Source organism: Monodelphis domestica, chromosome 6 (genome assembly GCF_027887165.1).
Source record: "Monodelphis domestica isolate mMonDom1 chromosome 6, mMonDom1.pri, whole genome shotgun sequence".
Taxonomy (NCBI): domain Eukaryota; kingdom Metazoa; phylum Chordata; class Mammalia; order Didelphimorphia; family Didelphidae; genus Monodelphis; species Monodelphis domestica.
Window position 1 is genome coordinate 250,481,793 of NC_077232.1, and position 23,965 is coordinate 250,505,757.

Below are 23,965 nucleotides of genomic sequence, written 5' to 3' on the forward strand. Positions count from 1 at the left end.
CATTTCCCTTGCCCTGAAGAGAGAAGATTCCTGATATCTTTACATCATCAACTAAAGAAAGAAAAGAACAACAACTGCTGCTGAAGGATGCTGATCCCTTGAACTTCATGGGGTCACCCCAAAGACCCTTCCCATCCCTTGACCTTCCCAAGAAAGACACTTGGTGTCTGTTTGGTTTAGGATAGTGACAGTGATTAAAGAGGAAGGAGAACGAGAAGCTGAAGCCTGAGTCATTTGGCTCAGCTAAAGAAGGAAAAGACAACCTGTAGGGTCTCCTGTTCCCACAAACCTATTCCCCCCTTTTGTTACTTTAATTAATAAACAACCTTATATTGAAGAAACTTGCAGTCAGATTCAAATCATAGAAGAACGAAGAAAGAGAGGGTGTTGGCTTGCTGGCCATTTATCCTTGGCTAAACAACAAAGAGCCAACAGGGATAGTCAGTCGGCCAGACAAGTGGGAATTCTGGGGTTTCAAATACCAGCCAAGGCTTAAGAGAAGTAAATTTCATTATTCCTCAGAAGCCTACTCATGGAGACACTGCCCCTGTTCATCCTTGCCTTAACATCAGCTCAGGGGTACCTTTCTCATGGGTTGAAGAATGAAGGAAAGAAACAATTACAAAGATCATCTCTCAGCCCCAGTGGTTCTCTCTCCTCTACCTCTCCAGCCCTCCTTATTCCTTCTGCCCTTTCACCTCCTCCCAATCCCTGTTACAACCCTTCTTTATTCCCTTTTATTAAATCTTTACAATACATGATATAAATATAGATATATATATTTGTGGCTGTGTATATAATAGAAGTATACAAGTTTTACGTACTATTACAAATTTATTTTTTAAAATTAAAGCAATGATAGATTTTCAGAAATCTCCCAGTTAATTATCTGAACTCCACCTTTACTCATCTTCATTCTCAAGGTTAACAGTTAAGAGACTTGAATTCTTGTTCCTTCTGACTAATATCCCAGAATTTTTAAGTTGTAAGGGACTCCTTTCATGAAGCATGGAACCTGTCTACTACTTGTTTGAATACCCAAAGTGTTGTCAAAATCACTATGTTACAGGATATGCCATTCCATTTTTGGACAGTTCTTATTGTCAGGAAGTTCTTCATCACTTTGGTCAGGAGATCTCTTTCCCTGCAACTTCCATCTAGGTTGTGATAATAATCACAACAATAAAAGAATGTCTATAAAGCACTTGGTATTATCAAAAGCTCCACTGATGTAAGATACCTACTAGGTTGCTGGTGGCAGAGCGGAGAGAACCCTACTTCCTCAAAAGATATGCCACCAGTACACTTCCTAGCTGGGTGATCCTGGGCAAGTCACTTAACTCCAGTTCCAAACCCTTACACTCTCCTGCCTTAGAACCAATACTTACTATTGATTCTAAGACAGATGATAAGGGTCTTATATATATACACAAATAGAAGGCAAATCCTGGCAAGTCCTACCAAGACTTAAAGTATGGGACCAATGGTAGAATTTTTACTGGGATATTAACTTTTCTCAACTTGCTTCTTCTCTAGGTCTTTATGTTCATGAAAAATATTATTAATTTCACATTATCGGGCAAACCACTAAAAGATTAGCATAAAAGCAGGAAATGAATCTAGGCAAATAAAAAAAAATTGGCTTAATTTCAACTCCGTCTTCATTGGTTGCTGAAATATTACTTTCTAAAAGAGTAGGGAAAAAATCACCTGCTTTTGTCGGAAGTATAGTTCCTATTGGTTCCCAGGCTTAATGTTTACTTGGAAGCCTTTTTTGAGGTTTCATTTACCGTAAGGCTTATTGGGTAGCATCCAAACTATTTGAGAGTTCAAAAGTACAAAGCTCTTGTATAGGATTTTCCCTTTTTTAAATATTTTTCCAGAGGTTAAAAATTAAAAACTCAGAGAAGATTCAAGGTGGAAAAGAATCCTAGACACAAAGACCACTCTAATCAACAACATGGAACTGGTTCTTTATCTTCTCTTACTTTTGTGTGCTGGCTTAAGTTCTGGTAATGTAAGTACTTTATTCCTTCTGTAACTATTTTCCTTTAAAATGGATATACATATTAAATACTAGCTTCAAGTCTGGATTTTAGAATGCTTAACTAATACTTTTGTTTAAATATTATATAGTTTAAAAGTCTGGCAGAAGATTCTTAATGTGTTTTGGTCATTTATTTATTTAATAATTACATATAATAACATATTTTTGCATAAGTTTTCTGAAGTTATATGATCAAAACTATCTCCCTCTCTCCTTTCTGATTCCCCTGCGGGAGCTGGCAAGCAATTCAATCTGGGTTAAATATATATTATCATCCAAAACATTAATATGTGTTTTAATAAATAACATTTTAAACTATATTGAGATCCGTAAATATAATTTATCATTATTATTTACTTCAGTCATCAAATTTTATATCAAATGTTTTGGGGATGTAAGGATCATCAAAATATTTTAAGGGGGGAGGCAGCTGGGTAGCTCAGTGTATTGAGAGCTAGGCCTAGAGACAGGAGTCCTGGGTTCAAAATCTGACCTCAGACACTTCCCCGGCTGTGTGACCCTGGGCAAGTCACTTGACCCCCATTGCCTAGCCCTTACCACTCTTCTGCCTTGGAACCAATACACAGTATTGACTCTAAGATGGAAGGTAAGGGTTTTTTTTAAAATATATATTTTAAGGGATTTAAATATAAATTACAGTTACAGGGGGCAGCTGGGTAGCTCAGTGGATTGAGAGCCACGACTAGAGATGGGAGGTCCTAGGTTCAAATCTGACCTCAGACACTTCTCAGCTGTGTGACTCTGGGCAAGTCACTTAACTCCCATTGCCTAGCCCTTACCACACTTCTGTCTTGGAACCAGTACATGGTATTGGTTCCAAGACAGAAGGTGGATATTTAAAAAATAAATAAATAAAATAAATTACAGTTATAATTTTTATGGCTGGTACATAGAAAATTAGTTAAGGCAAATTATATTGGTGCAAACTTATAGGCCATGATCATAATTTATTACTTTTTCATTAATTAATTCAATTATCAAATATAAATTGAGTATTACATTTTAGGTATTACAGAGGCCACAAAGTTCAAGCTCTGATCTCTATACCCACAACTTCCAAATTGATATGCCTAAAGCAGTAATAGATTCCTGCTCTTAATTCTGAGAAGAACTAGGTTCAAATTCCACCACTAATACATAGTGGAGGCATAATTTAACCTTTCTGTCTTCTAAAGTACATAGAAGGAAGCAACGTGCACTGATAGAGTAAGTTTTCTCATCATGACTTCCCTTATACCAATGAAATTAGAGTCTCTATCATTCTTAATCCATGTCACTGCTTCTAGGACAAAACACACATCCCTCCTGTTGGTAGATTTAAAGTCATTCACAATCTGATTCCAGCCTATTTTGCCAAACTGGTTATATAACAGTGCCAGGATTACTCGCAGAACTAAGGATTTAGTACAGTTTATGATATCTTACTTCCCCTTCAGCAGCCATCACATTTACTCTTCTAAGAAGGGGACCATAAAATGAGTGTGTGAAAGGAAAATGGACAGTGCAGGGACAGTTCATTTGGCTAGGAAGAAGTCATTTACCAGACTTTGGGCTACAGAGGCCAGCTTCCTCTCCTGAGCTCACTCTTCTAAAGGAAAAAAAATTGTCTTCTGCCTTCATTGCGATACTAGCATTGAGTCAATCTCTCCTTAACAGGTAAATGAATGGAAAGGTTCAGTTCCCAATGGGTGCCCCATCCCCTCACCAGAATACTAATGACTTCATTTCCGTCTCCTTTCTTCCAAAACTAAACTCAGTTTCAAAAATTCAGAAGTCCAAAAGGGCCACCAATTTGTGAAGTCTAGGCTAGCTTGGGTCTTCCATCTCTGTAAAGGCATTTTGAAGATATAGATAGTATTTCCTAATATATATATATATATATTGAAGATATAGATAGTATTTCCTAATATATATATATTTTGAAGATATAGATAGTATTCCTAATATATATATTTTTTGAAGATATAGATAGTATTCCTAATATATATATATTTTGAAGATATAGATAGTATTCCTAATATATATATTTTTTGAAGATATAGATAGTATTCCTAATATATATATATTTTGAAGATATAGATAGTATTCCTAATATATATATTTTTTGAAGATATAGATAGTATTCCTAATATATATATATTTTGAAGATATAGATAGTATTCCTAATATATATATTTTGAAGATATAGATAGTATTTCCTAATATATATATATTTTGAAGATATAGATAGTATTTCCTAATATATATATATTTTGAAGATATAGATAGTATTTCCTAATATATATATATTTTGAAGATATAGATAGTATTCCTAATATATATATATTTTGAAGATATAGATAGTATTTCCTAATATATATATATTTTGAAGATATAGATAGTATGTCCTAATATATATATATTTTGAAGATATAGATAGTATTTCCTAATATATATATATTTTGAAGATATAGATAGTATTTCCTAATATATATATATATTTTGAAGATATAGATAGTATTTCCTAATATATATATATATTTTGAAGATATAGATAGTATTTCCTAATATATATATATTTTGAAGATATAGATAGTATTTCCTAATATATATATATTTTGAAGATATAGATAGTATTTCCTAATATATATATATATTTTGAAGATATAGATAGTATTTCCTAATATATATATATTTTGAAGATATAGATAGTATTTCCTAATATATATATATATATTTTGAAGATATAGATAGTATTTCCTAATATATATATATATTTTGAAGATATAGATAGTATTTCCTAATATATATATATTTTGAAGATATAGATAGTATTTCCTAATATATATATATTTTGAAGATATAGATAGTATTTCCTAATATATATATATATATATATTTTGAAGATATAGATAGTATTTCCTAATATATATATATATATTTTGAAGATATAGATAGTATTTCCTAATATATATATAATTCTACCTCCAGGCAGCCACACAATGCCTGGTGCACCGCAGATGCTGAATAATGGTACAGCATATCCTATTCCATGGCATTTCTTCCTTCCCAAGGTCCTGCCACCATGGTGCCCTTCTCCTTTAGTCCTGCCTCCACCAACCAAACAACCACTGGAGGTCTGACTCTCTTGGAGACGAGTCATCCCACTCCTGCCACAAGTCTATCCAAGGTCAAGCTGTCCCTGGACTCTCTATCACTTCCATGCCCCTCTGAAAAGTTTTTGCCCTAGGTAAAGGAAATCCTAGTTACAGCCTTGGGAAGCAGCCTGAATGGAGAAACCAGTGTTTGAGTGCCAATGCTCTGTTGGGAAAGATAAAAACAAATAAGCCAGCTTGATTGGAAGAGCTTCAGTGACTGCTGTAATGAGGGCAGAACACAGATCAGACAGAAAAAGTAACTATTTAATAAGGTTAAGCAACAGAAAAAAACTTTATGACAATATATGTATAACCCAGTGGAATTGTTTGTCAACTCCAGGAGGAGGGAGGGAGAGAACATGAATCATGTAACTTTGGAAAAATACTTAAATAATTTTTAATAATGTTATTAATTAAACATTAAATTAAAAATTAAATAATTTTTTAAAAGAAGTTGAATATGTTGGAACAACATGACTTTCCACCAACACCCAAACTCCTTCAGTATGGCTTTCATTTGGAAGAGTTTAATATTGTTCCTTAGATGAGAAATTATATGAGAGGAATGAATTTCCAACATTTGAGAAGTCTTGTATTAATGCTCTTTTGCAAAGAGGTTCTAGAGGCTAGCACATGAACTCCTAAGGACAAGGACTCTTTTTGCCTTTTGTGACAGCCCTTAGCAAAGGTAATAGCAAGCCTATATAATAAATGTTTGTCAACTGTAATTAAAATTTTTTTTTAAATAAGAATAAGCTAAAAGAGAGGAAGAAAAAACTTTAATTGAATTATTCTGCTTTCCTGTAAGCACATCTTCAAATGTAAAGAAAGTCTATTTATCCCTTAATGTCAGGTTCCTAGATTTTGAGCCAAAGGTACCTCGCTTGAGTTCTAAGAAACAGCATTCTTTTCCAGGGAAAACTATTGTGTACGAGAAAGGGCACACATTTTCTTTCTTTTGTGGGGTTGGAGGGGCAGAGGGAGAGAATGTCCAGATCTGTGATGTTCTAAATGTAGGAAACTCCCAATGTAGCAAACTCTTCCATGGTTGTGGATTAACTGAAATGTATATATAGTCTTAGGGAATTGCCTGGGGTCACTGAGAGGCTATATGATATTCCCTGGGCCATAAAACCAATATATGTCAGAGGCAGGACTTGAATCCAGATCTCCCTGAAAGAAAGCCAGCTCTTTTTTTTTTTCACTTCACCACAGAATCATTGAGAGTGTTGCATAAATTAGCCTAGAATTTTATATTTGAATTTGAAATTATTTGAAATGTTTAGTTCAAAATATTATAAAGTGTCTTAAATTGGTTGTCTTAAATTGTTTTTAAGATGTCCATTGCCTTATTGGTCCTGAGAATAACAGGACCTCCCTGTTCCAGTTAAAAGAATTTTATGTTGGTTTTAGAATCATTGATTTCATCTGTACCAAAAGTCTTGTTTCTCTTTCCTGCTTTCTGACATCTACCTAATGCCTATTTGTGTTTTATAGAATCCACAGCAAACTCAAGGGACTCTTCTAGATGAAAAATGTTTAAGGGAAAAATACACACATCAGTCCTGTGAGAAAGTCTTCTGCCAACCATGGGAAAAATGTATTGATGGAAGTTGTATTTGTAAACTTCCTTACCAATGTCCAAAGCTTGTTGGGTCCGTGTGTTCAACTACTGGGAGAACCTATAATAATTATTGTCAACTAAAGAGCCATGAATGCATTAATCTGAAAACAAAGTTTTTAAATAATGGAACTTGCCATGGTCAAGGTAGGAAAGCTCCAAAACTAAAAAGAAAAGGGGTCTGCTGGAACCCCTTCTCCTTCTCCCCTGGGATAAGGCAGTGGGTGCCAAGGCTTGCTAAGACGTTGGGGCAATTAACAGACCAAGGGTATGAAACATAAGTGAAGGAAAAGAGGAATGTTTATAAAGATCAAACAAAATGTGCTGAGGTCAAAGCTATGAGTTTGAGGAGGACCAGAAGTCTAAACAGAAAGATGCCAAATGTAGTCCTTGGTGGCAAGTCCAAAGCCACAATTGAACAATGGCTGCACAGAATAGGAGCAATAAGATGCCAGAAGGGAAATATAGTGTCAACGAATGGCATTTTGTAGGTTCACTAGAAAATATCTATCTGGATCTTAAGAACATGGCTTTGGGGATGCTGAGTAGTAAGTTAGCATCTATTCCAGGGTATGCAAACTGCTTTCTGAACTATAGCCCTACAGCCTCTAATTTATTTATATCTCATGTTCACTTGAAGCTTATTGTAGTATATGGTGTGACATGTTTGTCTAAATTCTGTCCTCATCCCAGCAGTTGGAATCCTTGGCCTTAATAGACACTGTGGTACTATGTGCGTTTGCTTCTAGATATTATAAACTCAATCTGCACTACTGATCAACTTTTCTACTTTTTAGTCCATGTGAAAATATTTGATGCATTATGTTTTGAAATATATTTTGAGATCTGGTACTGTTAATACCCTTCTCTCACAATTTCTTATAATTTCCTGATATTATTGACTTTTTATTCCTCCGTAAGAATTTAGTTGGTTTTTTTCCCCAATTTAATAAAATAAGCTTTGGAAGTTTGATTGGTATGGGCCTGAATCGAAAAATTATTTTCAGGAGTGTTACAATTGTTATTAGATTGACAAGGCCAAACCATGAGCAGTTAATATATTTCCAAGTATCTAGACACTTTTGCTTCTATAAAGTATTTTATAGTTATATTCACATACTTCCTGGTTGTATTTTGGTAGGTGAATTCCCAGATAATTTTTGTTGACTCTCTATGGTTCTTTAAGTAAAATATCATATCATGTATTCTTTGCCTATTCTTATTCCCTCAATTTCTCTATATTGTCTTATGGCTATAGCTAGGATTTCTAACATTCTTTCAATTAATAAAGGTAGTAATAGATATCTTTCTTTGCCTTTGATCTTATGGGAAAGGTTTCTTATGTTTATTGTAGATCATTGGATCATAAATTTAGAGTTTTATGGTATCTTAAACTTGAACTTTTTTAAATACTTAGATAAACTGTATTTTAATGAAATTGAATTACATATAATTCCCTTTGTAATTGTATTTCATGCATTTAAAAACATTATTCTGAAAAGGGGGCTAATGATTTCACCAACTCCAACCCAAGGTGACAAGGTTTATTTAAAAAATATTTCATTGATCCTTTTATTTCTCCTTTTCAATTTTTTTCCCATTACTTACTATTGCTACTCCTCTACTTTCCTCCCTCCAATCACTGCCACCCCTAATAAAAACTCTGCCTCCTAATAAAATTATAGTGGAGCAGAATAAATGTGTCATAATCATCATGTCTGCAAACATAGGTTTTCTCGTTCACCCACAATCCATCAATAAGAGATTAGAGGCAAGTTTTATATAGTATAATAGGGCTTCAATTAGAGTCTAAATATTGTGATGATTCCACTGGTGACAATAATGAGAAAAGTTTTAATAGAAAAGCTAATCTACTCTGTTCTAGGTCTGTTCCATTTTTGTCTGGTTGTTGTCTTCCTTCCAGTTTCTCCTATAAATGCCTTTAGGATAATCTAGTTTAGTTGAGTTTCATGCCCAACTTGTGGCAGACACATTTTCCCTTCCAATACTTTGCTGTGTTTATGTATGTTAAATTTAACATGATAGTATCAACACTGTCTTGTTTCTCTGTCCCTTTCAGAACCTCTGTGTATTTTTTTAATGTTTCAGTAATATGCTTTTCTTTCTCCTCCTCTTCCTCCTTCTCTTCTGCCTTCTCCTCCTCCTCCTTTCTTCTTCTTCTTCCTTTTTGCCTCACCAACACTATTTACCCTCCACCACTACATACAACCTTGTTACAAATAAGTGGTCAAGAAGAATAAATTTACAACCAGGAAAATATGTTTCATTCTTTCCTTTATCTCTCTGCCATGAAATGGGAGGCATGTTTCATTATTAATCTTTTAAAGTCATGATCAGTCACTGTATTGATCAGAATCCTTGAGTCTTATAAAGTGTTTTCTTTTATGTCCATTGTCTATATTGACTCCTGGTTCTACTTTATTCACTCCATATGAGTTCATACAAGTCTTCCTATTTTTCTCTGAATTCTTCATAGTTGTCTTAACAATATTCCATTACATTCAATTATAATCATATTCCATTACTTTTTCAGTCATTTCAAACAATTAATTCACACCTGATGATTAAAATATTTTTGTTGACTAGAGGGCTATCTCTAGTTCTCTTCCCCAAATGCTTTCAAGTGAGGAGGAAGAATTGGTAAAAACTGTGGTCCTTTGGGTGGAGGAGATGCACTGGGACAACTCCTTGACCCAGCAGCCTGTCCCATAAATGTGTAAGGGATTAAATTTATAGTTTGACTAAATATGTGAGAATTCTAAAGTAATATTGTGGTCACCGATTTAAAATATTATAGCTCAAGCCGAAATGACTTTACAAAAGCTTTATTTACAAAAAAGATGGAATTGTAATAGTTAAAATTAATGGTTTGACTAAAATATATGATATAAAGTATTATTGCTCAAAGTAGAAGGGACTTTTACTAGCTTTTATTTACAAAACAGGTCGAGTGAAAGTAGAGAAATATAAAAGGGTAGAGAAGACATTGACCTACTCAGCCATGACTTGTTGACCTTCAACTGAAATTAAACTCTCTCCAGAAGACAGGAAGGGAAAGCCAGCTATCCACTCACCCAAGTTTCCTCCAAGAGGCAGGTCAAGACAATGACTAGCTGAAGGCCAACTTTCTTCCTTGAACTGACCTTCTTTTTGAAGCTGACTTCCTTCTTGAAGTCCAAGTCCTTCTCAAAGCTGACTTCCTTCTTGGAGTTGACTTCCTCAGCCCCAGAAATTCAGGGCCTTTTATAGTGGATCCTTGTCAGGGCCAATCATAGTTTCCAAATTGTCTAGTACTGCCCAGGAGGTAGTGTCTGTGGGATTCACACCTCTCATCCTCTGAAGGTGTCAACTCTTATCAAAAGCCTCTGAAGGTCATCCTCTGATGGTCAATTTATCATCAAAAGGTTCAGTTTCCTGATTGATTGAATTTCTAAGGGTGTGAATTCTCTAAGTGGTTTGCAAGCTCCTCCACCTAGTTCAAGCCAGTTTTTTCTGAATGTCAATTTCTTCTACATCACCTGTCAGTTTCTGTAGCTAACAAAACAGCAAGTTAAAAGGACCAGTGTAGGGAATGGCTAGAATCTCCTTTATAGTGCTCATTGCTAAATCTGTATACTTGGAAAGGTCACAAGGAGAAAAAATATGATAATTAAAGTTTCTTGTAACCAGGATTCCTGAGACACATTGTCTTTGTTCAGGCTTCTTATCTGCTCAGAAGCCCATAACCCAGCAAGCCTCTTCAACCCAGAAAACTCCAGAATCCTCCTCCAGGAGTCTCCTTGTGGAAGAGCCAAGGACTTTTATAGTCCTTGTTGTCCTTTCCCCTCTTCAATCACAGCTTCCAAATTACCTAGCACTGCCCAGGGAACAATGTCTGTGGGATTCACACCTCTTATCCTCTGAAGGTGTCAACTCTTATCAAAAAGATTCACAAGTTCCTGACTGATTGAGTTTCCGAGGGTGTGAACTTAATTAAGTGACTTGTAAATTCTCGTATTTGATGGCTAACAAAGTTAAGTAGGGGTGTTTTCAGCTTCTGGCTGATTAATTTAAAACTTGCTGATGCTAGACATAGAAAGTCTGATTCACACTCCACAAATGCAAGGTGCCTCTGCTCCTGTTGGGTTTCTTCTTTCCTAATTTGGGTGAAGAAGGATCTTGAAATGAGAGCTCCTAGATGCTCAGGAGACCAGGAGGGCATCTGAGCTTCCCCTACCAACTCTAGTCCCAGAATCAATGTCAGTAGAAGCCAAGTATGATGAAGAGACCATGCAGCATCCTTGACCCAGGCCAACAAGAGTCAGCATAGCTGAGCAAGGGAGCAATTGTTGATCAGCTCTCTCACCCCAGCAAGGGAAATTGGTGGTGACTCCAAGAAGGTAAATGCTAATTGATTTGGTTCCTCTTTTAGATCAATTCGATCTATCTTTGAAATTTGGAAATACTGAGGCAGAGGGACTTGTGGAAGTCAAAATGGGAAATGTTACATTCTTCATGTGTAAAAACAATTGGGGCATAAATGAAGAAAATGTGGCCTGTTTCTATCGTGGGTTTAAAGGGTAAGTGCTTTTAAAAAGTTATAAAATCATTATTATTGTTATTGTTTCACAGGCTTGAGTTTTTGGCTCTATCTGTATGCTTACTGATTTTCTAATTATGGCCACAAACTTTATAGAGGTTTTCTTTTTTCTTTTTTTTTACTGTTTTGCTATTAGTTTTTTTCAGTAATAATTTTTATTATTATTATTATTATTATTTTTATTAAAACCCTTACCTTCCGTCTTGGAGTCAATACCGTGTATTGGCTCCAAGGCAGAAGAGTGGTAAGGGTAGGCAATGGGGGTCAAGTGACTTGCCCAGGGTCACACAGCTGGGAAGTGTCTGAGGCCAGATTTGAACCTAGGACCCCCCGTCTCTAGGGCTAGCTCTCAATCCACTGAGCTACCCAGCTGCCCCAATAATTTTTATTATTAAAAATTTTACTAGTAATCTTACTATTAATTACTTAACAGTTGTGAAAAGCCCTTGACCTTTTAGATTTTGTTCACTTAAGCAAAAGAATGGGCTTTCTCTGTCTTTTTTCCTCCAAACTTGAGAACACATCCAGAGAGCTCATGCACATGATTTCCAGCCTTACTGACACCTTCCAACTACTTCCTCATTTTTCTCACTCCTATTCTCCCAAGTGAATCAAATCACAATCATTGCCTCAACCACCATGTACCCTTGGACCTGCCTTGAAATAACCATTCATCCTATTTCCAGCCCAGTCCTATGGCTATAATTCAGGGGAGAACCCACCACCAGCTGCCATCCATTAGGTAGGCAAAGCTAGCCTAGCTGCTATAACAAAGCACATTCAAGGAAAAAGATGAGGCAAATGTGCCAAGCAAGTTAAGCCACTTTCTCCACATTTCTAAATCCTCACCCCCTCAGGCTCCTGTGAAGATGGACCAGAACCTTGAGCCTGAAAGCCTCAGGGAGAGCAGCACCATCATCAGACCACTGACCTGCTCCCCTCAACTCCCATCCCAGCCATCTTCCATCAAGCATCTGGGGCACTCTTGTGAAGATGTGACCTGGTAAATGCTTTCAGGTGCTGTAGCCCCTGCCTCCTCAGCAGCCATATCTACTGAAGACCTAGAAAAGAAAGTTCTTCCCATCAAAGTCCTTGACATAGTCAAATAGTTCAACATGGAGCATGAGTCCTTACTCTAAAGGCCAGATCAGTTATACCCTCTGACACCCCCTCACATTCCCTCTTCAGCCTCTTTCCACCATTCCTGGGTACCTCATCTTCCCTGAACAATGGTCCTATCTCTTCTCTGATATTCCTTTTAGCTTCAACATAACCATTAACCTCTTTTTCTTGTCTTTAACATTCATTGCTAACCTCAGTTAATTTTGAGTTTTAATGTTCCTAAAACTATTCTTACAAGATGGTCCTAGAGCAGACACATCCATCTTGTTAGTCAATTCCTCATTTTCCTCATGAAAATCTTTTTTGTTTGAATCTTTAAAACTTAAATCTTGAAAATTTCCTATCCCTTTTGGACAGACATCCTCTGCTGATGATCAGAACACTGAATCTTAATATTTTCTGAACCCTTTGATATCTACTTTCCCCAAATCTAGAGTACATGATAGACTACATGTGTCTTTCCTCTCTCCTGCCAGGAACTCTGTCTACGATGGAATGCTTACCTTTCCCCAAAGTTCCCATTATTTGTCCTTCAAGAGCCTGGCCTTCCTTGTTGCTCAAGTTCAGGACTAGAAAAATTATTCTTCCTTACTACCTCCTAAATCTTTCAAACTTGTTATTAAAAGCTGGGTTCTCAGCTTTGGAAGAATCCAGAGCTTGAGCACTATTCATCTTCTCCTCCCTCTTTCAGTTAGCCATTGTAGCTTGCAATAGAGACACTTGCCCTGTAGGAGGCACTAGACTGAGCAAGGAGCAAGGCCTTAGCAGTCAAGTCAAGAGAAATAATTAAACAAATACTGCTGCTTGTACCAGAAAGAAAGTACCAAGAAATACCCATATAATTGAAGCCCCCCTCATTATGATTAATGTTCTCCTCTTCCATATTTATGAGTCTTTATCTAATTTTTCCTTCTGTCCATGGAATCTTTAGCATATTCTGATGATGATATGCCTTTTGTCTCTCCTTTGATTATTGTTACCCAAAATGCTTTCCATTATGTTACACCTGTTGGTTCTTGGATTTCTGTCTGTGTGTGTGTGGGCAGGGGTTTATAATATGCAATGCTACTCTACCATGCCTTGTTCTATTCCTCCTAAATAACACATATCTTCCAAGTACTTGTTGCAGTCATAAGTCCTATCCCACCATGTCTCAGTGTTACCTTTGTGGTCAAATCTGTATCCTTTCTAATTTTTCAATTAATTTAATGTTTCTAGTTTATCTTATTTAGTAATAGCTAATATTTACATAGTATTTTAAGGTTTGCAAAGCACTTTACAAATAAAATCTCACCTTATCTTCATAACAATCCTGGGGGATAGGTACTATAATTATCCCGATTTCATAGATGGAAAAACTGAAGAAGGTAGAGGTCAAGGAATTTGCCCAGGATCATACAGCTTATAAATATTTGAGACCAGATTTAACCTCAGGTCTTCTTGACTCCAGGCCCTTTATCCATTGTACTACCTAACTGTCTCTTTCAATAGGAAGAGTTTCAAAGCTATCACCTAACTGCCCCTTCCTGTAGAAAGAGTTTCATAGCTATCACCTAACTCTAAATGCCTTTTTTTCTCTTATTTATCTGCATTGCATTCTTCTATCCTCTAGCTTTCTTACAGAGGTCAGGATTCCCCTTCATATCCCTTTTTAGCTTTGTTTTCTCTTTCAATTAGATGTTCCATTTGTAAGGGGTTGGGGATGATTAGGAGACTCCAATCAATTGAAATTGCAGAGTGCAAAGGGAGGTAAAAAGAGATCATAATATATTGTGGTCTTAATTAAGTTAAAAGATCTATGTATCTTTCCTTCGCTCTTTGTGAAATATGAAGACTTTCTCCATTCAAACTTGATAGAATTATCCAGCTTCTATTTATGGTCTAACAAAAGACTCAGACACAGCCTTGATAATCCTTAGAAAGGAAGACACTTTCTAAGGAGTCAATGGAAGCTGGAGATAGCTCTGAGGAACGTAGGCTTTGGAAATGTAGAAAAGAATCTCAGCTTTTGAAGAACCCAGAGCTTAAGCATAATTTCATCTTCTCCTCCCTCTTTCAATTAGCCACTGTAGCTTGCAATAGAGACACTTGCCCTGGAGGAGGCACTAGACTGAGAAAGGAGCAAGGCCTTGGCAGTCAAGTCAAGAGAAAGCTCTGAAAAGGGCTCTGACAGACAGGAAGAGAGTCCAGTTAACAAACTGAGCTGTGCTCTGTCAGGCCTAGAGCTTTGATTCACTTCACCACAAGTTCCCTGTGGGGCCCCTCTCTACTAATTTGTTTTATGTGCCTACTTATAGGTAGCTATGAGAGAGATATTTATAGCTACTGTTCTTACCATGCCCTTTTGGTAAATGCCTTTTCCTTGAGCTAATTGCTAATAGCTCCTTGCTAACTATGAAAGGTAAGCACTCCCATTGGGACTTATGAACTGTCATTTTCAAGAATAACATGTACCTAAGAACAGTCAACCCCTTGGGATCCCAACCCCCAGATCTGAATTGGGAGCTTGGCCCAGAAGGTGTTTTTTCAAGAAATACTTTGTTCTCCATGATAATATGGAGAATAGGGGGAAGCTTGCTCCAGCCCTCTCACATTCTCCTCCATGAATTGGGCACTTCAAAATAGTCCTTGTCTCCATACTTTTCAGAAGTCAGATGCCCAGTCACTGACTTACTTTGTCTAAAGTATCTAGGCTGTATCTTGGCTAATCTGCATGGTCAATGGCTATAGCAAACTGCCTCTTCACAATGCCTTTTTTCAATGCTGAATCTAGGGGCCCCTCAGGAAGCTTCAGTTATTATGGGTAGGTTTTCTGCCTTTTGTAAAAATCATAGCTGCTTTTATTCAAAAGCTAGCACATCCCTACTACATCCTAAGGCAAACAGAAAAAATAAAAAGGAATAGGATCCACTAGTAGATATCCAATTGTATCCGAATCCCCTTGCAGCTGATGGACAGATAGTTCCATGTACTGGCACCTTGGTTCTCAAATAATTAAGATATCAGCTATTAGTCCTTAAATTATGATCCCTCCTAGGAGTATTGAAACTTGCAAATTAGATAACAGAAAACAGAAAATCCCTCCTAATTCACAAAAAATGAAGCGATAATGGTTGAAATAAAGTCTAATGGTAATATGAGGTTGACATTTTAGAGCAGAGATACTGTGAGATAATTTTAGTGTTTTGACTTAATACCTAAATACGTCGTCGCCATGGGGAAAATTCCCAAATATGAAATACCCAAGTCAGCTGGGTTTTATGGAGATTTTAATTAATACAAATGAAGGAATTAAGGAAAGGGAAAGAGACAGAGTAAGAGGAAATAGTAGGAAAAGGGCCTAGGCCTGAGCTTTAAGAGGGACTAGTCAGTCCTTAATCACTCACCACAAGATCATTCCAAGCAAGCTCTAGTGTTCAGAGAGACCAGCTCCTATTCAGCTTCCAAACTCCTAAACTAAGTTCAGGGAGCCAGCTCTGACTCCTGACCTCCAATTCAGCTCAAAAAGCTGAATTAATTTTAGAGCCCTCCAGCCCTTCCTTTTAAAGAAAATTTTCTCTTGTGTCACTTCCCCTAAATTTTCACGTCTACCAATCACAGTAGATGCTTTTCCTAGGACTGCCCATTCTTAGTTTTTAGGTCTCACCTTCTCTGGGTAGATTATATCTTCTGAGTACTTCATACCTCTTGCTAAGTTTGCCCTTTGTAAGTTGCCTGACCTTTTAGTGATTAATTTGACCTTCATAGGTACTTAGCACCCTTTTGTATTAGATCTAAAAATAGACCTAGCTTAAGGTTTTTTGCCTCCCTATAAGTATGAGTAAAGTACTTTTTCATTGTTCAGTAAGGAGTTTTACAACTTTATCTTCCCCTAAGGTATGCCCAAGTATGGGTGGAGTAATTTTAAAGTTCCCAATACATTCCTGATCAAGTACCTCCATTGTTTAAATGGGAAATAACCTTAACCATAACCTTAAGATAATTTTCCGAGGTAGAGTCTGAGAAAATTTAAGATTCACAACACACCCATTTTTCCCCTTAAAGGCCATCTGCAGATAGCAGAGTCTTCCCATTAATTCTATACAGGAAAAAGAAACCCACTTAATGGAGCAGAGGTTCTTAACCTTTTGTGTGAATGCATGTAATACACCCCTGTGGCAGATTGATACAGCCAATGGACCCCTCCTCAGAACAATGTTTATTGCTTGCATTCTTTTTAAGAAAATGCTAAATTTCAGTTAGAGGTTAATGAAAATAAAGAGCTTGTTTTTTTCCTCATCCAAGTCCTGAAATTTACCTGTGGATCTTTTGGGGTTCCCTGAACCCCAGTTTAAGAAGCCATGATTGACACAAAAATAATTCACTACTAACTAACAAACACAATAACCTACCATGGTTACAGAAGTTTCATGATGAAACATGCCATCCACCTCCAGAAAGAGGCAATAGACTCAGAGTACACATTGAAGCAATTGGGGGTGGGGGTTGGATATGGCTAATTTGGGGATCTGTCTTGCTTGACAACATGTATTATTATAGGTTTTGTTTTTCTTCCTTTCTCAATAAGTGAAGGAGAGAAAGGATGAGAATTCAGAATAAAAATAAAGCTCAATTGATTTTTTTTTTAAGTTTACTTCAGGATACATTTTTACTTCAACCAAAATCACCATAGAATAGGTAATACTTAATTTTTCAAAGTGCTTTCATAGACATACAAATACACATACATATATACATGTATGGTAATAAAATTGCTTTTGATTCTCTTAATGCCATTGTGAATCAGGCAAGACAAATATCCCTGTCTTCATTTTACCAATGAGTAAACTGAGTCCTGGATTTGCCCAAAATGTAGAACTTGGATGCCAATGTTCCAAAGCTATAGCTCTTTTCCCTACAATATGGAAAGTGACAGAAGCAATTCTTGTTTTTAATCTTTTGTAATGAAAATTAGTATCATTCAGTCATTGAGATGGTTCAAAAATGGGATATAAATTAATTACATTAATTAATGCAACATTAAGTATGCTACTCTTATTTCAAAATTTTTATTTAATTAATTTATTTAGAATATTTTCCCATGGTTCCATGGTTCATGTTGTTTCTCTCCCCTATTTCCACCCCCTCCTGTAGCCAACGTGCAACTCCACTGGGTTTTATATATGTCATTGATCCCATGTGATCAAGCAGTTGTTTTTCTTCTGCGTTTCTACTCCCAAGGTATGCTACTTTCACTTGTTTTACTCATTCTTTTTTTTTCACTTATTTATTTGTTTGTACCTCCTCAGAGGAGCCCTTGATTTAAAGAAGACATTTCAATTGCCTGCTGATGTTGGTGTCAACATCACTGACTGTTTGGAAGCAAACTGTAGAGGACTGGAGACCACTCTGGCAGAATGTGTTTTAACAAAAAGGAAAGCTAATGGCAAGCAATTTGCTGGTGTGGCATGTAGTACACGAGATACAGGTTGGTAGAACATTTGCTTAATATTCTCCTTTACTTCACACATACATACACACACACCCGGCCTTTGATTTAGGGGTAGCAAGAGGGCTCACTAGAGAGAACAGTAGACCTTGAGCTTCAAATACTTATTAGTTGTGTGACCCTGGGTAAGTCATTTAACTTTTGCCTTCTTCTGTTTCCTCATCTGTAAAATGGGGATAATAGTAGTACCTACTTTCCAGGGTGGTTGTAAAGATTGTTGTATATTATTATTATTGTTGTATATTATTGTTGTTATTGTTTATTGTTGTACATTATTGTTTATAATATAACAAATGTTGTAAAGATAATAATTGTAAAGAACTTAATACCTGATATGTAGTAAACACTATATAAAGTTAATTATTATTATTGACTTAAAATGAATCCTTTACTAAATATGTAGCTGAGGCAGATAGGTAGGTGGCTCAGGGGATGGAGAGCCAGCCCAAGAGACAGGAAAGTACTAGATTCAAATCTGGCCCCAGACACTTCCTAGGGGTGTGACCCTGGGTAAGTCACTTAACCCCCATTGCCTAGCCCTTACCACTCTTCTGCCTTGGAGCCAATATATGATTTTGGTTCTAAGACAGAAGGTAAGGGTTTAAAAATATACATGTAGCCCAGCCTCAAATGAATGGATCTCTTCCACAATCACAAGCAAATGAAGGCAATGATGTTATGGATTTCAGAGGAAATGAAACCGACAAGACTGTCGGGTGCCCGCGGACACAGACTATCCGTCCATTAGCCGACCATGACTAATCCCCTCCTAGGTGCCGAATATTGTACTAAGCGCAAGGCTTATAAAGAAAGGCAGAGAGCAGTTTTACCCTCCAGAAGCTCCTATTCTGACGTGGAGAGTAACACGCAAACAACTAAGTCCAAACGGGCCACGGAAGGGTAAATCGGCTGTGGTCCCAGCGGGAAGGCGCCCAGATGAGGAGCCTCCCGGCTTCCTTGCAGAACGTGAGACTTCAGCGGAGGGAGCTCGAGGGCGGAGATGAACCACGGCGTCTGGAAATAGTGTGTGGTGGGTAAGGAACAGTACGGAGGCTCGTGTCCCTGGGTCCTGACTGAGAAGGGGAGGAAGGGCTTCGATTCTGAGAAGTCAAACAGAGGGTTTCAGGTTTGATCCCGGAGGGAGCCGCTCGAGTTCATGGACCAGGGGAACGACGCGGTCGAAACACCAAGTAGACAAGGGAGCGGAGGATGGATTGGAGTGGGGAGAGACTTGAGGTGGCGACTGCAAAAGGCAAGGCACGACGCGATGAAGTCGTTGTAAACCCACATAAACTTTTGGTTTCTTCTGCAAATCTATAAACTTTCACAAACGTATAGAAATGCTTGAGAAGATAAAAATCGATTCTGTATCATTTTCTTATAGATCCATTTACAGTTGGTTGGCTTTGTCCCATGACTGCTTATGTCAAAGTTCCTCGTCTCTGGACTTCGTTTTCAGAGTTCAGCTGGCCTGTAAGGGGTAGAGTTTTAAAACTCAGCTTTCTTGGTTCCAAGGAATTTAAGGGACTTTGGGAATGTGTGTAAACATAAGGGAGCCCGAGGATGTCTGGTTTGCTGTCCAGAAGTCTTGGCTGCTATCTCACACCTGGACACAATGAGCACGTCTTAGTCTCCTGAGAGAAGTGGGGTAGTTGCTAGTCTCCAACGCCAAACTTCCCGTCAATCATGTGTCCCTATGCCTCAGCTCTGTAATCAGTCATGTTGCCCCCAATCCCATGATGTCATCTATCCTGTTTTGTTCTGTTCTTTTACTCCCCCAAAACCTTTTGTTCAGGGTCTTTTGGCATAAATGGAAGCAAGCCACTGACCCATTTATTAACAGGTAGCATGACTGCTAATAAATGTTATTTTGTGTAGGTCTGCCTCAGTTTGCCCCTTTATTAAATTCTGATTGTGACATGTTACCATTATATTATATAAGAAAGACAACATGTATGCATGTGGGGGTATAAAAATATATATGCAAAAACACTTAGAAGATAGTTTGTTTTTTTTTTTGGTAGAGGGGTCACCAGAAGATGAGAGCCCCATATTTAAAGTAGTGTTTGAGCTAATTTTTGAAGGGTAACAAATATGATTCTTGAATTTTCCCACAGCCTCTTTCTTCCAAGATATTTCCAGAAACCTTCAGTTGCCATGCAAACATCAACTTAAATATTTTACTGAAGGAATTGTACTTAAATCTTTGAATTACCACATCATTGACCCAGGTAGGATACTGTAATGGCCAACTACTTCCTTTCATCCTGTATCCATGAGGCTTAAGGTATCTCATGGACAAGAAAACAGTAACTCTACTAATAATAATTAATGTGGTACATCTCTTGGTGGAGCCTTGTGTTTAACCAATATAGCAAATTGCCTGTTGACAATATCTTTTCACTGTGCTTGAGCACAGATGTTCCTGAGAGAGGCTAAATTCAGGGATAGCATCAAAGTTTGGTAGTGGTTTTGGTATCTTTAAGGCAAGTGGATGATATAGCAGACATGATCATCAGGAGAAAATGAAAACAGACCACTAATAAAGGAATGAATGAGAATTATATGTGCCAACATCTGGCAGTATGCCTAGAACCCCTGCCCCCAAAAGGGGAAACCTCCCATAAAAAAAATCTCCCTGGTTGGGTTTCAATGCAACTGCACAGAAGACATTTGCACATTGTATTAATTGGAGGCAATGAGGTTTAGTATACAAAGGGCTGAAAAAAAAAAGAGGGGGCTGTATTTGGATTCAGATTATCTAGGTTCAATTCCCAGCTCTGCTCTTTACTAAAATTAAGTCACCTAGTAACTCTGAAACTTGGTTTCCTCAGTTGTAAAATAAGAAGATTGGACTGGGTGAGCTAAAGACCCCTTCCAGCTCTGTATTTATGGTCTATAACCTATACCTTCTATACTATGCTGAAATTCGCTTTCTTAATGTTAATCCTCTTATTTCTAGATGTTTAGGGAAAATCTAGGTACATTGAAGTGAATAAATTTTTTTCACATTATTTTATTATTTTTTTAGAACATTTTCCTATGGTTATCCATGATTCATATTCTCTCTCTCCCCAGCAGTTCCACTGGGTTATACATGTCTTATTTCTTAAAACCTACTTCCTTATTATTCATATTTGTAATAGAGTAATCTTTTAAAAAGCACTACCCCAAATCATATACCCATATAGTAGTAGTGGTAGTCTCTCGGTGACCGAGAATGACTATTGTCTTTGTGCAGTTTTATCTACGGTGTACCCTCACGTGGCTTTGGAGTCCAAAGGCTGAGGCGCACAGTTTGTGGCACATGGGGCCTGGGACGCCAGTTGTTACGGGAGGTGCGGTTGTGGCCTGGTGTCGGCGTTCACGCGCAGCGGCAAGACGTCGACGTCGCTCATCTTCAAAGGTGGTGGCTGCATGGTGAATGTGGGTTCGCCAGCTGCTTCTGTCCAAGGCAGCGAGTTCTAGTTGCTTTGGTGTCATGCCAGCCCACCTCAAGTTGGACTTTAGCTGATCCTTGAATCTTCTCTTCGGTTGGCCTTGTTTCCTGAGTCCAGCTGACAGTTCACCGTAGAATACCTGTCTTGGTATTCGCTGTGGGTCCATGCGGATGACGTGTCCAGACCATCGTAGCTGGGTTTTGAGGACCAGGACTTCGATGCTGGTGGAGTTGGCTCTGTCGAGGACTTCCTGGTTGGTGATTCGGTCCTGCCATCGGATCCTCATGATTGACCGGAGGGAGCGTTGGTGGAATTGCTCCAGCTGTTTCATGTGCTTCCGGTACAGTGTCCATGTCTCACAACCGTACAGGAGCGAGCTGAGGACCACTGCGTTGTACACTTTGAGCTTCGTCGCAGTGCTTACACCGCTGTGTTGGAGGACTTTGCAGCGCAGCCGCCCGAGTGCCTGGCTGGCCTTTTGGATCCTGGCATTGATCTCGTGGTCTAGGGACCCGTCGTTGGCGATGGTGCTGCCCAGGTACTTGAAAGTGTTGACGTTAGAAAGCTGCGTGCTGTCGATTGTAATGCACGGCTGGTTCGTTGGCCTCCCTGGTGCAGGTTGGTACAGCACCTCTGTTTTGCTGAGGCTGATAGTCAGGCCAAACAGTTTTGTTGCGGTGGAGAACCTATCCACAATGGTTTGGAGATGATTTTCTTGGTGGGCCATGAGAGCACAGTCATCTGCGAAGAGAGCTTCCAGGATGAGTCTCTCTGTTGTCTTTGTTTTTGAAGTCAGGCGGCGAAGGTCGAATAGTGAGCCATCCAGTCGGTATTTGATGTAGACGCCCAGGTCTAGATCCATCACAGCATGTCATAATACTTGGGTGAAGTATAGGTTGAATAGTACCGGAGCGAGGACACAGCCTTGTTTCATGCCATTGGAGATGTTGAAGCAATCGGAAGTCTCTCCACCAGATAGGACTTCCCCTGTCATGTCGACATGAAAGAGCTGGATCAGTTTGACGAATTTTGCTGGGCAACCGAGCTTGCTGAGGATCACCCACAATGCGTCCCTGTTCACTGTGTCAAACGCCTTTGTCAGGTCTAGGAAGACAATGTAGAGACTCAGGTTCTGCTCAAGGCATTTTTCCTGCATTTGCCTCACCGTGAAGACCATGTCGATGGTGCTGCGATCTGGTCGGAAGCCACATTGTGATTCAGGCAGGTTCTGCTCTGAAACAGATGACAGGAGTCTGTTGAGTATAACACGGGCAAGGATCTTTCCAGCAGTGGAGAGTAGTGAGGTTATACCCATATAACCAAGTGATAAATCATGTTTTTCTCCTATATTTCTATTCCCATGATTCTTTCTCTAGATGTGGATAGCATTCTTTTTTATAAGTTCCATGGGATTGTTCTTCATCATTGTATTGCTACTAGTAGCAAAGTCTATTACATTTGATTGTTCCATAGTGTTTCACTTTCTGTGTACAGTGTTATCCTGGTTCTGCTTATCTCACTCTGCTTCAGTTCTTGGAGTCTTTCTGGTTCATATAGAAATCAAGCAGTTCATCATACCTTATAGTACAATAGTATTCCAAAAATTTTAAAAGAAGGTTTCTTACCTTTTGCTTGGCAGAATTCCCCTATTCCAGTTCATTCCAGTGTGTCAATGGGAAGTATATTCCAGAGAACAAAACTTGTGATGGTAACAACGATTGTGGAGACCAAAGTGATGAGCTGTGTTGTAAAGGTAACAATATATGTAGCTTTTAAAACCTACATGTCTTGATTGAAGTAGTCTAGAAATATGACTAGCCTGTATAAAATACATCAGGTTGCCCATGTGTAACAAGGCTTCTTAGATAGATCCAGAATGTCCCCTTTCATCCCACATTTCCTAAAAGAATGGATTTCAGACTTTGTGAGGATCATCCTGGTTGGGTGATCACTCTGTCCTTGAATTTAAAGGAGACTTTTGGGCTTAGACTTACAGTATATCTGTTACTCATTAGAAATCTGTAGCTTCTGGGTATGATTCTTTATTTTTTAAGGGGGAAGAGTTAGTACAAAAGTCACTCTTCCCTAATCCTTCCAGGGGGAAATAGATCCACTCCACACTTGGGAGGCTAATAGATTAGTTAGATTAAATCTCAGTCAATTTAGCTTTCTTCTCACTAAACGCTTTATTATACAAAAGACAATCATGCTAGCAAGCAAATTTATTTGTTGAAAAATTCAGTCAATCAGGAAAATGATACAGATTAGTTTAGGCAATAGAACACTAGAAATTAGAAGGTTTTGTGACCCAGGACTGAGATGAAATCTCAACTCAACTTGGGTAAGAATGATCCTGTATTAAGAGTCCACTGTTAGTGGTCTCTAAAGGATCATGTGCTGAGAATCAAGGGCCATATTGAGGTGCTCACTCTTTCCCACATGCCCAGAGTCTTGGGAGTTTACTTTCCACCATTCAAAATCTGTACCTT

At 38.0% G+C, this 23,965-nt stretch overlaps 1 protein-coding gene across 4 annotated transcripts in view; it reads left to right on the plus strand.

The window, feature by feature from the left end:
• The first annotated feature begins 1,812 nt into the window (after positions 1–1,812).
• Positions 1,813–23,965, plus strand: part of CFI (complement factor I) — a 44,500-nt gene continuing 22,347 nt past the window's right edge. For 3 of the 4 annotated variants that reach the window (XM_007495990.3, XM_007495992.3, XM_007495993.3), the window contains exons 1-5: positions 1,814–2,017; positions 6,703–6,973; positions 11,259–11,406; positions 17,837–18,015; positions 23,116–23,229. In XM_007495990.3, the coding sequence (XP_007496052.2) occupies positions 1,961–2,017; positions 6,703–6,973; positions 11,259–11,406; positions 17,837–18,015; positions 23,116–23,229 (769 nt within the window). In that variant the 5' untranslated portion in view covers positions 1,814–1,960. Of the gene's footprint in view, positions 2,018–6,702; positions 6,974–11,258; positions 11,407–17,836; positions 18,016–23,115; positions 23,230–23,965 lie in introns of all 4 variants that reach the window. The other variant, XM_007495991.3, reaches the window with a different exon arrangement.